Genomic DNA, 14,360 nt, shown 5'->3' with positions numbered 1-14,360 from the left:
GGCTGAGGCAGGAGGATCACTTGAGTCCAAGAGGTCCAGGTTGCTATGAGCTATGGTCATGCCACTGCACTCCAGCCTGGGTGACAGAGTGAGGCCTTGTCTCAAAACAAAAAAAGAAAAAGAAAAGGAGCCTCAAGATTGTCTTCCTTAGGGAATTCTCTGTACCTTACTCAGACTGATTAAAGACTCCCCTACAGAACCTTGACCTAATATTATTTCTAATATTATTTGTTGATGGCTCATACCTCAAAACTGAAACTGGAGGTTATCAACCAGGATATGCAGTCCCTAATCTAAGCTCTCTTTGAGTAAAATCAGCCCAGATGTCAGAACTTACTGTATTTTCTACATCTTGACAACTAGCCAAAGACGAAAAATCAAAATATATACAAATAGCAGATATGCTTTCGGAGTAGTACATGTCTTTGGGATGCTTTGGAAACAAAGGGGGTTTCTTGCCCTGCCGGAACCCCCATCAAAAATGGGCAACAAATTCAGGAATCTGTAGACACACTCCTACTTCCTGGAGAGGTAGTTATAAAGGTTGAAGCTCATGGAAAAAATAGATAATGTGTAAGCTATAGAAAATGCTCTAGCAACTTACTATGCCAAATGACCAGCCTTCACCAAAGTTATGATCCTATATAAACCCTCAAACAATAAATCTCTGGAGACAATCTTATGAGGCCATTACATAAAATCAATGATTAACTCCTGATTTTGAAAAGGAACAATGGGAAAAAATCTGGTTGTACCTCTTACTCAGATAATCTCTAGTGCTCTCAAGACAGCCAGTTGGTGGCACCAGGTGATTTCAAATGAATATCAGCTAAATTTCACCATGAAACTACTCATTATGGTATAGACAAGTGGGTCCCACTTTTGGCTTCCCTGGGCCACATTGGAAAAAGAAGAATTATCTTGAACCACACACAAAATACACTAACACTAACAATAGCTGATGAGCTAAAAAAAGTTTATGAATTTGTGTTGGGCTGCATTCAAAGCCATCCTGGGCTGCATGCGGCCCACAGGCCAAAGGTTGGACAAGCTAGGTATGACAAATAGGTTACTATCTTGAATCAACACTGGTGTGGAAACCTTTAAAATGACAACTGACTACAACAGCATCATAAATAATAAAATAATAGGAATAAATTTAACCAATGAGGCAAAAAAAACACTGAAAACTACAAAACTGCAAAATGTTGCTGAAAGAAACTAATGAAGGCACAAATAAATGAAAAGACATTCCATGTTCATGGACTGGAAGAATTATATTGTTCATTTAATTCAATTCCTATCAAAATCCCAACAATATTTTTTGCAAAAATGGAAAAATCCATCCTAAAATTTATATGAATTCTCAAGGGAACTTGAATAGCTAAAACAATCTTGAAAAAGAAGAACAAAGCTTGAAGATTCACATTTCCTGATTTCAAAACTTACTACAAAGCTACAATAATCAAAACAGTATAATACTAGAATAAAGACAGACATATACACAAATGGAATAGAATAAAGAGCCCAGAAATAAACTCTCCCATATATACTCTAATGCTTTTCAACAAGGGTGCCAAGACTATTCAATAAGGAAAGGAAAGTCTTTTCAATAAATTTTCTTGAGAAAAACTTGATATCCAAATGAAAAAGAATGAAATTACCTTATATCATATACAAAAATAATTAACTCACAATGGATCAAAGGCTAAATGTATGAGCTAAGACTATGAAACTTTTAGAACAAACACAGGGCAAAATTTTCATGACATTGGATTTCATAGCAATTTCTTGAATATGAGACCAGAGGCACAGGCAATGAAAGAAAAAAATAAATAAATTGGACTTCATGAAAATTTTAAATTTTGTGCATCAAAAGACAGTATCAACAGAGTAACAAGGCAACTACAGAGTGGGAGGAAATATTTGCATAAACATAAGACCTAAACCTATAAGTCTCGTAGAAGAAAACAGAGAAAAAGCTTCATGACATTGGATTTGGCAATTATTTCTTGGATATGACATCAAAAGCACAGGCAACAAAAGTAAATAGATAAATTGGCATGCATCAAAATTAAAAACTTGTGTGTGCCAAAATGACATAATTAATGGAATGAAAAGATAACCTACAGAATGGGAGAAAATATTTCCAAATCAAATATGTGATTAAAAGGCTATAATCCAGCATATATAAAGAACTCCTACAACTCAACAACAACAACAAAATAACCCAACTAAAAAATGGACAAAGGACTTGAAATGGCATTTCGCCAAGCAAAATAACCAGCTAACATCATAATGACAGGATCAAATTCACACATAACACTATTAACCTTAAATGTAAATGGGCTAAATGTGCCAATTAAAAGACACAGACTGGCAAATTGGATAAAGAGTCAAGACCCATCAGTGTGCTGTATTCAGGAGACTCATCTCACGTGCAAAGAAACATATAGGCTCAAAATAAAGGGATGGAGGAAGATCTACCAAGTAAATGGAAAATGAATAAAAAGCAAGGATTGCAATCCTAGTCTCTGATAAAACAGACTTTAAACCAACAAAAATCAAGAGACAAAGAAAGCCATTACAAAATGGTAAAGGGATTAATTCAAAAAGAAGAGCTAACTATCCTAAATATATGTGCACCCAATACAGGAGCACCCAGATTCATAAGCCAAGTCCTTAGAGACCTACAAAGAGACTTAGACTCCCACACAATAATAATGGGAGACTTTAACACCCCACTGTCAATATTAGACAGATCAACAAGACAGAAGGTTAACAAGGATATCCAGGACTTGAACTCAGCTCTGCACCAAGCAGACCTAATAGACATCTACAGAACTCTCTACTCCAAATCATCTGAATATACATTCTTCTCAGCACCACATCGCACTTATTCCAAAACTGACCACATAGTTGGAAGTAAAGCACTCCTCAGCAAATGTAAAAGAACAGCAATCACAACAAACTGTCTCTCAGAGCACAGTGCAATCAAATTAGAACTCAGGATTAAGAAACTCACTCAAAACCGCTCAACTACATGGAAACTGAACAACCTGCTCCTGTATGACTACTGGGTAAATAACAAAATGAAGTCAGAAATAAAGATGTTCTTTGAAACCAATGAGAACAAAGACACAACACATCAGAATCTCTGGGACACATTTAAAGCAGTGTGTAGAGGTAAATTTATAGCACTAAATGCCCACAAGAGAAAGCAGGAAAGATCTAAAATTGACACCCTAACATCACAATTAAAAGAACTAGAGAAGCAAGAGCAAACACATTCAAAAGCTAGCAGAAGTCAAGAAATAACTAAATTCGGAGAAGAACTCAAGGAGATAGAGACACAAAAAACCTTCAAAAAAATCAATGAATCCAGGAGTTAGTTTTTTCAAAAGATCAACAAAACAGACTGCTAGCAAGACTAATAAAGAAGAAAAGAGAGAAGAATCAAATAGACGCAATAAAAAAATGATAAAGGGGATATCACCACAGATCCCACAAAATACAAACTACCATCAGAGAATACATAAACACCTCTACGCAAATAAACTAGAAAATCTAGAAGAAATGGAAAAATACCTGGACACATACACCCTCCCAAGACTAAAACAGGAAGAAGTTGAATCCCTGAATAGACCAATAGCAGGCTCTGAAATTGAGGCAATAATTAATAGCCTAACAACCAAAAAAAGTCCAAGACCAGATGGATTCCCAGCCGAATTCTAACAGAGGTACAAAGAGGAGCTGGTACCATTCCTTCTGAAACTATTCCAATCAATAGAAAAAGAGGGAATCCTCCGTAACTCATTTCATGAGGCCAGCATCATCCTGATACCAAAGCCTGGCAGAGACACACACACAAAAAAAGAGAATTTTAGACTAATCTCCCTGATTAACATCAATGCAAAAATCCTCAATAAAATAACAGCAAGCCAAATCCAGCAGCACATCAAAAAGCTTATCTACCACGATCAAGTGGGCTTCATCCCTGGGATGCAAGACTGGTTCAACATATGCAAATCAATAAATATAATCCATCACATAAACAAAACCAAAGACAAAAATCACATGATTATCTCAATAGATGCAGAAAAGGCCTTCGACAAAATTCAATAGTCCTTCATGCTAAAAACTCTCAAAAAACTAGGTATTGATGGGATTCATAGCACTAAATGCCCACAAGAGAAAGCACTTGCTTTAAATGCGTCTGAGAGATTCTGATATGTTGTGTCTTTGTTCTCACTGGTTTCAAAGAACATCATTATTTCTGCCTTCATTTTGTTATTTACCCAGTAGTCATTCAGGAGCAAGTTGTTCAGTTTCCATGTAGTTGTGCATATCTCAAAATAATAAGAGCTATTTATGACAAACCCACAGCCAATATCATACTGAATGGGCAAAAACTGGAAGCATTCCCTTTGAAAACTTCCACAAGACAGGGATGCCCTCTCTTACCACTCTTATTCAACATAGTGTTGGAAGTTCTGGCCAGGGCAATCAGGCAAGAAAAAGAAATAAAGGGTATTCAATTAGGAAAAAAGGAAGTCAAATTGTCCCTGTTTGCAGATGACATGATTGTATATTTAGAAAACCCCATCGTCTCAGCCCAAAATCTCCTTAAGCTGATAAGCAACTTCAGCAAAGTCTCAGGATACAAAATCGGTGTGCAAAAATCACAAGCATTCCTATACACCAATAACAGACAAACAGAGAGCCAAATCATGAGTGAACTCCCATTCACAATTGCTTCAAAGAGAATAAAATACCTAGGAATCCAACTTACAAGGGATGTGAAGGACCTCTTCAAGGAGAACTACAAACCATTGCTCAACGAAATAAAAGAGGACACAAACAAATAGAAGAATATTCCATGCTCATGGATAGGAAGAATCAATATCATGAAAATGGCCATACTGCCCAAGGTAATTTATAGATTCAGTGACATCCCCATCAAGCTACCAATGACTTTCTTCACAGAATTGGAAAAAACTACTTTAAAGTTCATATGGAACCAAAAAAAGCCCGCATTGCCAAGACAGTCCTAAGCCAAAAGAACAAAGCTGGAGGCATCATGCTACCTGACTTCAAACTATACTACAAGGCTAAAGTAACCAAAACAGCATGGTACTGGTCCCAAAACAGAGATACAGACCAATGGAACGGAACAGAGGCCTCAGAAATAATACCACACATCTATAACCATCTGATCTTTGACAAACCTGACAAAAACAAGAAATGGGGAAATGATTCCCTATTTAATAAATGGTGCTGGGAAAACTGGCTAGCCATATGTAGAAAGCTGAAACTGGATCTCTTCCTTACACCTTATACAAAAATTAATTCAAGATTGATTAAAGACTTAAATGTTAGACGTAAAACCATAAAAACCCTAGAAGAAAACCTAGGCAATGGCAACAAAAGCCAAAATTGACAATCTAATTAAACTAAGGAGCTTCTGCACAGCAAAAGAAACTACCATCAGAGTGAACAGGCAACCTACAGAATGGGAGAAAATTTTTGCAATCTACTCATCTGACAAAGGGCTAATATCCACAATCAATAAAGAACTCAAAAAAATTTATGAGAAAAAACAACCCCATCAAAAGTGGGCAAAGGATATGAACAGACACTTCTCAAAAGAAGACATTTATGCAGCCAACAGACACATGAAAAAATGCTCATCATCACTGGCCATCAGAGAAATGCAAATCAAAACCACAATGAGATACCATCTCACACCAGTTAGAATGGCGATCATTAAAAAGTCATGAAACAGGTGCTGGAGAGGATGTGGAGAAATAGGAATGCTTTTACACTGTTGGTGGGGCTGTAAACTAGTTCAACCATTGTAGAAGACAGTGTGGCGATTCCTCAAGGATCTAGAACTAGAAATACCATTTGACCCAGCCATCCCATTACTGGGTATATACCCAAAGGATTATAAATCATGCTGCTATAAAGGCACATGCACACGTATGTTTATTGCAGCACTATTCACAATACCAAAGACTTGGAACCAACCCAAATGTCCATCAGTGATAGACTGGATTAAGAAAATGTGGCACATATACACCATGGAATACTATGCAGCCATAAAAAAGGATGAGTTCATGTCCTTTGTAGGGACATGGATGAAGCTGGAAACCATCATTCTCAGCAAACTATTGCAAGAACGAAAAACCAAACACCACATGTTCTCACTCATAGGTGGGAATTGAACAATGAGAACACTTGGACACAGGAAGGGGAACATCACACACCGAGGCCTGTTGTGGAGTAGGGGGAGGGGGAAGGGAAAGCATTAGGAGATATACCTAATGTAAATGAGGAGTTAATGGGTGCAGCACACCAACATGGCACATGTATACATATGTAACAAACCTGCACGTTGGGCACATGTATCCTAGAACTTAAAGTATAATAAAAATAAATTAATTAATTAATTAATTTAATTAAATAAACAAGATAAATAAATAAAATGCACCACATGTTAAATACTGATAAGTGCTAAGGATTAAATTAAGGTAGGGAGGGGAGGTAGAAGGGTCAGGGATTGCCATCTTAGATAGTGTGCTCTGGGGAAACCTCAGAAATTGAGCTGCTGGCAACATGGTCTGAAGGAAGTGAGGAAACACTCAGAGAGATGTAAAGTGTTCTAGGCAGGAGAAGAACAATTGCAAAATCTGTAAGCATGCCTGTCAATTTTTAGGAGAATCATAGAAACCAGAGAGCAAAGTACAGAGTGATAGAAGATAAACTCTGACAGATAATGGGAGTGAGAGATCCAAACACAACCTATAGGCCCATATAAAAACATTGGCTTTTACCCTGAATGGAATTGGAGGTGTTTGAGCAGAGTGGCATAATTTATATATGGTTTAACAGAACAACTCTAGCTATTGTATGGAGATCAGCTGGAAAAGAGACAAAGGAGAGATGCAAAGAAACCATTTAGGAGGCTTCTACAGTAATTTACTCAAGAGATAAAAGTGGTAGTAGGGTGGTAGTTGGAGAGATGGTAAGAAGTGGCATGATCTAGGACGTCCTGATGGAATGGCTATGGAGCATGAAAGGAAGACACTCCTTTCCAAAGGAAAGGACACTTAATTCCAAAATTTTGGTTTGAGCAAAAGGAAGGATGGAGTTACCGATTACTGTGATGGTTAATACTTGGAGATAATTGGGTTTGGGGAAATACAAAGAGCTCGAATTTGGACCCAAAGTTTGAACCGCCTATTATTATGTTGAAATATATAAAATGAGAAATATTCAACTATTCTGACCTATAAAAATGAAAACTACATGTGTTTCAAATTAGCAGATATTCAGAAGAAAACGTTGACAATGCAATTGTTTGTTCATAGGGGAGGTACAGGAGGGAGACACATATTTGAGAGTCACCAATATACAGATGGTGTTTAACATAAAAGAGTGAAAGTTGACAGGAAAAAAAAAAAAAGAGGCCAAGAACTGGCTCCTGGTATATTCCAACCTTCAGAATGAGGGGAAAAAAATAAGAAGATGCCAAAGACAAACTGGGAGAGTGAAAGATCTTGGATGCCAGGGGGATAAATGTTTAAAGGAGGGAGCGATTGCAAGATGAGGACTGAGAATTAACCATTGGATGTAATAATATAGGGGTCATTGGTGACCTTAGTAAGAGGGTTTATAGATGATTGGCACAGACAGGAGTCTGATTAGAATGGGCTCAAGAGAGCATGGGAGGAAGGAAATTGGGGAATGTAAGTATTGTTGACTAACTCAAGACTTTGGGTATATAAGGAGAAAGTTGGTGCAGAAACTGGAGGAGTTTAAGTCAAGTCAAGAGTTTTTGTTTAACATAGAAGAAGTTTCCTCTCAAATTATATATTGAAGATACTGATTCAGTAGTTAAAATTTGATGAGATAGCTAAAATTTGATGATCCAGGACAAAGACAGAATTACTCAAGTAATGTTCTTGAGAAGGCAAGATGAGATTAAATCAACTGCACAAGTGGAGGGGGTGGCCTTTGCTAGGAACATGAACAATTTATCTAAGGGAACAGGAAAGAAGAGAGAATATGTAGTCCCAATGCAACTATATGGGCAGATGTGATTATGGGAATTTTGAAAAATATCTTCAGATTGCTTCTATTGTCTCAGTGAAAAGAAAGCAAGGTGATTATTTAAAAGTGAAAATAAGACATTAGGTATTGGAGGCTTGAGAAGAAAAGAGAAAGCAAGCAATATTCATCTGGAAGAGTGAGAGAATGAATGGACTAGAGCAATATAGTAAGATCACTTGGCAGCATTAGGAACCCACTGGAGATCAGTGATCATGATTATAAAGTGAGACTAGTCAAAGAGATTGAGTGTTTTTCTCCAGACACATTCAGCTATACAAGTAAGGGCACTGAGTAGGCAGATAGATTTAACCAGCAAAGCAATAGACAGGAAAGAAAGATGAAGATATAAATATGACAATGATTATCAAGGCTGTCCGTGGAATTTAAGTTCCCAGTAAAGAGGGAAGTGAGAACCTGATGATACCAGTTCCATTAAAAGATGGTAGGATAAAAGGGTTTTTCCAGAGAGAATGAAAAATGGATAGATTTGGATATTTTTTAAAACTGAGTTAGAAAGTTAGAAGGTGGTGCTGTGAGAATAAAATGTTGAAATTGTGATTATAAAGGGATTACAACTTGGGGTAATGACAAAGTCAAGGGTATGAGTCAATGAGGTAGGAGGGAGAACAAAATTGTGAACTAAGAGGCTAGGACTTCAGGGGGAAAAATCTATGAAAACATTAAAATTATCACAAATTATATCAGAAGTAGATCGGCTGGGAATAATAGTGAATCAGGGGCTAATGTCTTCAAAAACTGTGGGAGAATGACAGAGATATTTGCTACACATATATCTGATGAATAACTGGTATACAATATTGTGAACCTGAGTTTTTTAAAGGTAAAAAAATAGAAGATAGGAGCATTTCAAATAAGAAGATACAAGAATAGCAAATAAGCATATGAAAAAATGGTTCACTTTAGCCATAAAAAAGGATGAGTTCACGTCCTTTGTAGGGACATGGATGAAGCTGGAAACCATCATTCTCAGCAAACTATCGCAAGAACAAAAAACCAAACACCACATGTTCTCACTCATAGATGGGACTTGAACAATGAAAACACTTGGACACAGGAAGGGGAACATCACACACCGGAGCCCGTCGAGGGGTGGGAGGAGAGGGGAGGGATAGCATTAGGAGATATACCTAATGTAAATGACGAGTTAATAGGTGCAGCACACCAACATGGCACATGTATACATAAGTAACAAACCTGCACGTTGTGCACATGTACCCTGGAACTTAAAGTATAATAAAAAAAAAAAGAAAGAAAAAATGGTTCACTTTATTGGTAATCAGAAATGCAAAATGAAATAGCATTTTACTACAATAGGTTGAAAAAGATTTAAGAATGTGGCAATAAGAAATGCTTGCAAAGATGTAGTGAAATGGAAACATACTCTGCTCACAGGAATGTAAGCAGGGAAAGCCATTTTGAAAAAAAATGGGGAAAGGGGTATTACCTGTTAATTTGAAATGCATACACAGTACCAATTAGTGATCTACTCCTACTTTCCTCATAAAAGTGTCAGGAAAGAGTCTTTGATTTAAAGCCAGCTATGTCTGTGCATTTGATTCCCACATCCAACACAACCTGGGTATTTGATTTTGAAAAATTTGCTTTACCAGGGAAGTGAGGATGGTTAATGAATACAAAAAAAATACAAAGAATGAATAAGACCTACTATTTGATAACTTAAAGAGTGTAACTGGTGTGTTTGTAACTCAGAGGATAAATGCCTGAGGAGATGGATACCTCGTTTTCTATAATGTGCTTATTTCACACTGCATTTCTGTATCAAAACATCTTATGTACCCCATAAATATATACCTCTACTATATACCCACACAAATTTTTTTAATTATTTTTTTAAGAAAAATTTGCTTTACCACTGAGCCTCAGGTGTTGTGAAGATTGAAGAAGATCGTTTTCTAAAATACTCAGGGCTAGCAGGGCACGGTGGCTCACGCCTGTAATCCCAGCACTTTGGGAGGCCGAGGCGGGCGGATCACCTGAGGTCAGGAGTTCGAGACCAGCCTGGCCAACATGGTGAAACCTCCGTCTCTACTAAAAATACAAAAATTAGACAGGCATGGTGGTAAATCCCTGTAATCCCAGCTACTCGGGAGGCTGAGGCAAGAAAATCACTTGAACCCGGGAGGCGGAGGTTGCAGTGAGCCGAGATCGCGCCATTGCACTCCAGCCTAGGGGACAAGAGCGAGACTTTGTCTCAAAAAAAAAAAAACCTCAGGGCTGGGCGCGGTGTAACCCCAGCACTTTAGGAGGCCGAGGCAGGCGGATCACTTGCGGTCAGGAGTTTGACACTACACTGGCCAACATGATGAAACCTAGTCTCTACTAAAAATACAAAAATTAGCCAGGCGTGGTGGCAAGTGCCTGTACTGCCAGCTACTCGGGAGGCTGAGGCAGGATAATGGCTTGAACCTGGGAGGCGGAGGTTGCAGTGAGCCACGATCGCGCCACTGCACTCAAACCTAGGCGACAGAGTGAGACTCCGTCTCAAAAAAAAAAAAAAACTCAGGTCAGATGCAGTGGCTCACTCCTGTAATTCCAGCACTTTGAGAGGCCGATGAGGGAGGATTGCTTAAGCCCAAGAGTTCGAGACCAGCCTGGGCAACATGGCAAAACCCTGCCTCTACTAAAAATACAAAAAAAATAGCCAATATGGTGACGCCGGCCTGTAGTCCCAGCTACTCCGGAAGCTGAGGTGGGAGGATCACCGGAGCCTGGGAAGCCAAGACTGCAGTGAGCTGAGATTGCACCACTGCACTCCAGCCTGGGAGACAGAGTCAGACTCTGTAAAAAAAAAAAAAAAAAAAAAAATCCATTCAAGAATCATGGAAATATAAGTGTTCAATTTAAAAATTAATTTTATACGGCCAGGTGCGGTGGCTCACGCCTGTAATCCCAGCACTTTGGGAGGCCGAGGTGGGCAGATCTCGAGGTCAGGAAATCGAGACCATCCTGGCTAACATGGTGAAACACAGTCTCCACTAAAAATACAAAATTAGCCGGGCGCGGTGGTGGGTTCCTGTAGTCCCAGCTACTCGGGAGGGTGAGGCAGGAGAATGGCGTGAACCCAGGAGGTGGAGCTTGCAGTGAGCCGAGATCACGCCACTGCACTCCAGCCTGGGCGACAGAGCGAGACTCTGTCTCAAAAAAAAAAAAAGAAAGAAAAAAATAATTTTATTAATATTGTTTTAAATTTTAATATGATTAATAATTTTATAACATTTTTAACTTTCAGGATGAAACTATTCACAAATGTTTCACTTCTTTTTTTTTTTTTTTTTTTTTTTTTTGAGACAGGATCTCACTCTGTTGCCCAGGCTGGAGTGCAGTGGCGCCACCACGGTTCACTCCAGCTTTGACCTCCTGGGCTCCATCGATCCTGCCATCTCAGCCTCCCAAATAGCTGGGACCACAGGTACGCACCACCACGCTAGGCTAATTTTTGAATTTTTAAATTTTTCATAGAGACCGAGTCTCACTATGTTGCCCAGAGTGGTCTTGAACTCCTGGGCTCAAGCGATCAGCCTTTCTCAGCCTCCCAAAGTGCTGGGATTACAAGCATGAGCCACCACTCCCAGCTTCACTCAGAATTTTAAAATCAATTTTCCCAAGTAGAAATCTGTATTTTCTGAATACTCCTAAAATTAAATAATTTAGTAGCATTAAAGGAATTGTATGTAGCATTTGGATGGGTCGGAGAGATCTGAGTGGTCTTTTCTCTAGAATCCCTGAAATCACAAGAAAACATGGGTTCTAAAGGCGAGCCATCTTTGAAATTCTATTACAGTTGTATCATTTTTTCTGAATAAGTTATACTGATCATTCTGCCCCCTAGAGGCCTGTAAGAGTATTTCCCCAGCGTGTCCGACCAATCACAGCCACGGATACTGGACAGCACGGATACCTCCGCCTCTAGAGCGGGTCCTCCAGGGGGCGGAGCATTGCGTGACATTTTGCGACTTCGGTTCCGCTGCCGTCATTTACAACATAATTGGCTTTGCAGTGCGCATCCGGGTCTGCTTCAGGAAGGCCCAAGGTTCCAACGAGCTAGGCTGAGCCCGGTGGCCGGCGAGGCACCACCAGCAGCCCGGACTACGGTCCCCCAGGAGGCGCCCCTGGAGCTCCCAGGACTCGCCCCGCGTCGCGCGGTCCTGCGCCCCGCTCGCCCCAACCCGCCTCCCCTACCACCGACATCTGTTACCTCAAAGAGGACTTCACCGCCCGCGCTCCCCACGTCCTCTGCTAGGCCCAGGAGCGCCGTCTACAGCGCCGTCGAGGCGATGGGCAGCCGGCCCCGCAGCCCCAGCGCCTTCCCTGCGCCCTGGTGGGGACAGCAGCCAGGAGGACCCGGCCCTGCCAAGCGCCTCCGATTGGAGGAGCCGGCGGGCCCCGAATCCCGCGCGGCACCCAGCCTGGAAGACCCGGCGGGGGGCCCGGCCGTGGACGTGCTCACCTCCATAGTGGTCCTGGCCGCGGGCTGTGCCCTACGTGTGCCCCTGGACGACGTCGACCTTGTGCTGGAGCCCGCACCAACGTCGATCCTGCGAGTGTCTCTCGATGGACACACCCTCATCCTGATCCCCGAGGTCCTCCTGAGCTCCGGCGACGAATGCTCAGGAGCGCAGGACGACTCGTCTGCCGGCCTGGAAGTGGACGTTTTCCTGGGCGCTCTCAGGGAGGACGTCGTCGTCGAGCTGGAATTCTGCGCATCTGTCCCAGAGATCGCCGCCCAGGAAGAGGCCTACGAGGAGGACGCGGACCCCGAGTTCCCGGAGCTCCGGATGGACTCCCCAACCGGCTCAGCCGCTGGGCTCTACCCCTCCTCTAGAAGTATGTTCAGCCCCTATTGGGAGGGCCCCATCCCAGAACCCTGTGCTCTGGCCCCCAACCCAAGTTCAGAGAAACGCTCTCCACGCCCCATCTTCGACCTGGAATTCCGCCTTCTGGAGCCTGTCCCCAGCTCACCTCTCCAACCTCTACCTCCCTCTCCGTGCGTGGGGAGTCCAGGTCCCCACGCGCACCCGCCGCTCCCGGAACGCCCTCCGTGCAAGGCCCGCAGACGACTGTTCCAGGCATAAACCCCCACCGCCACGTGCACACAATAATCCTGGCCGCTCTGCTGGCGGCCCTCTAGGATTGCGGGAATCTCTCACATTGAGTATCCAACAACCTGGAAATTGGGCACCGCGTGTTCGCACAATTGCTTTTTCGCTGCACGCTACCGATAGTAGGAGATGAAGACATCAGCAAGAAAAGGCATATTCTAGACCTCATCTTTAAATAGAAAATCTGCGCACGGATACCAGAAAATGTGTCCAGATTTCTGGGCTTCTTCACGAGGTCATATTCAGATCCCATCATTCTCCCTCGTTTTGCATCAGTTGTTTCTCTCAAATTCCAGTCTTTCTCCAGCATCATACTGCCACTCCCTTTCTCCCCAAACCAAGAAATCACTAGATCTCTTACGTTGTTAGTTACCTTGTATTTTTTTCCCATGAATTTTGGAAGACTTAGCCATGGCTTTTCTCAGGGTTTTTCCAACTGCTCTCCAAGGAAACTGCCAAATAGTATGCTTACTATACAAGACTGTATGTTGCTTCTTCCTAGGAACCCCTTATCCTGCTGAAGTTTTCTTCCAGTCTTCTAATTCTAAATGAAAATTTGCGTTGAATTTTATCAGATGTTTTCAGCATGCATTGTGTTATGTATTTTTTTTTAATTTGTTAATCTGGTGATTTCACCCAATGGAAAGTGTTTGCATTCCTGCTATTTCACATTACTTTATACCTTTTAAAATCTATCCTGAGTTTTTTCTCATGTAAACCAAACTTCTAACTTTTAAAATGTTAATTTATTACTGTAGTTGCCTCATATTTTTATATAGGAGATAAAAGATTACTGGTAAAGCTGATGTCAACAAGCTGGTTTTATTTTATTTAAAAACATCAATAACTATTCAGATCTACCACTATGCCTTACCAATTATTTCCTACATTTTTATTCTTACATTCCACTCCTTCATTGTAGCTTCAGTTTTCTTTTTGTGAAGAATATCCTTTAATATTTCTTTCCACTGTGTCTTGCGTGTGATAAACTATCTTGCTTCTGTAAGTCTGAGCATGTTTTTGTGTGATAAACTTTCTTAGAATTGACTGTAAATGTTTTAATTACACCTTCATTCTTAATTTTAAAATGATATTTAACTACAG

At 40.7% G+C, this 14,360-nt stretch overlaps 1 protein-coding gene across 1 annotated transcript; it reads left to right on the top strand.

The window, feature by feature from the left end:
* Positions 1 to 12,156: 12,156 nt before the first annotated feature.
* On the top strand, positions 12,157 to 14,061 carry LOC129033665 (proline-rich protein 23B). Its single transcript, XM_054482533.1, has one exon. It carries the CDS (start codon positions 12,432 to 12,434, stop codon positions 13,227 to 13,229), a length of 798 nt encoding a protein of 265 aa, XP_054338508.1. The 5' UTR covers positions 12,157 to 12,431; the 3' UTR covers positions 13,230 to 14,061.
* Positions 14,062 to 14,360: the final 299 nt, after the last annotated feature.

The sequence above is a fragment of the Pongo pygmaeus genome, chromosome 2, assembly GCF_028885625.2.
Source record: "Pongo pygmaeus isolate AG05252 chromosome 2, NHGRI_mPonPyg2-v2.0_pri, whole genome shotgun sequence".
Taxonomy (NCBI): Eukaryota; Metazoa; Chordata; class Mammalia; order Primates; family Hominidae; genus Pongo; species Pongo pygmaeus.
Note: the sequence above shows the minus strand (reverse complement) of the source record. Positions and strands in the feature narration are given on the sequence as shown.

Excerpts from the sequence above, each read along its gene's own strand:
- LOC129033665 (XM_054482533.1), top strand. The coding sequence starts at position 12,432 with ATGGGCAGCCGGCCCCGCAGCCCCAGCGCCTTCCCTGCGCCCTGGTGG.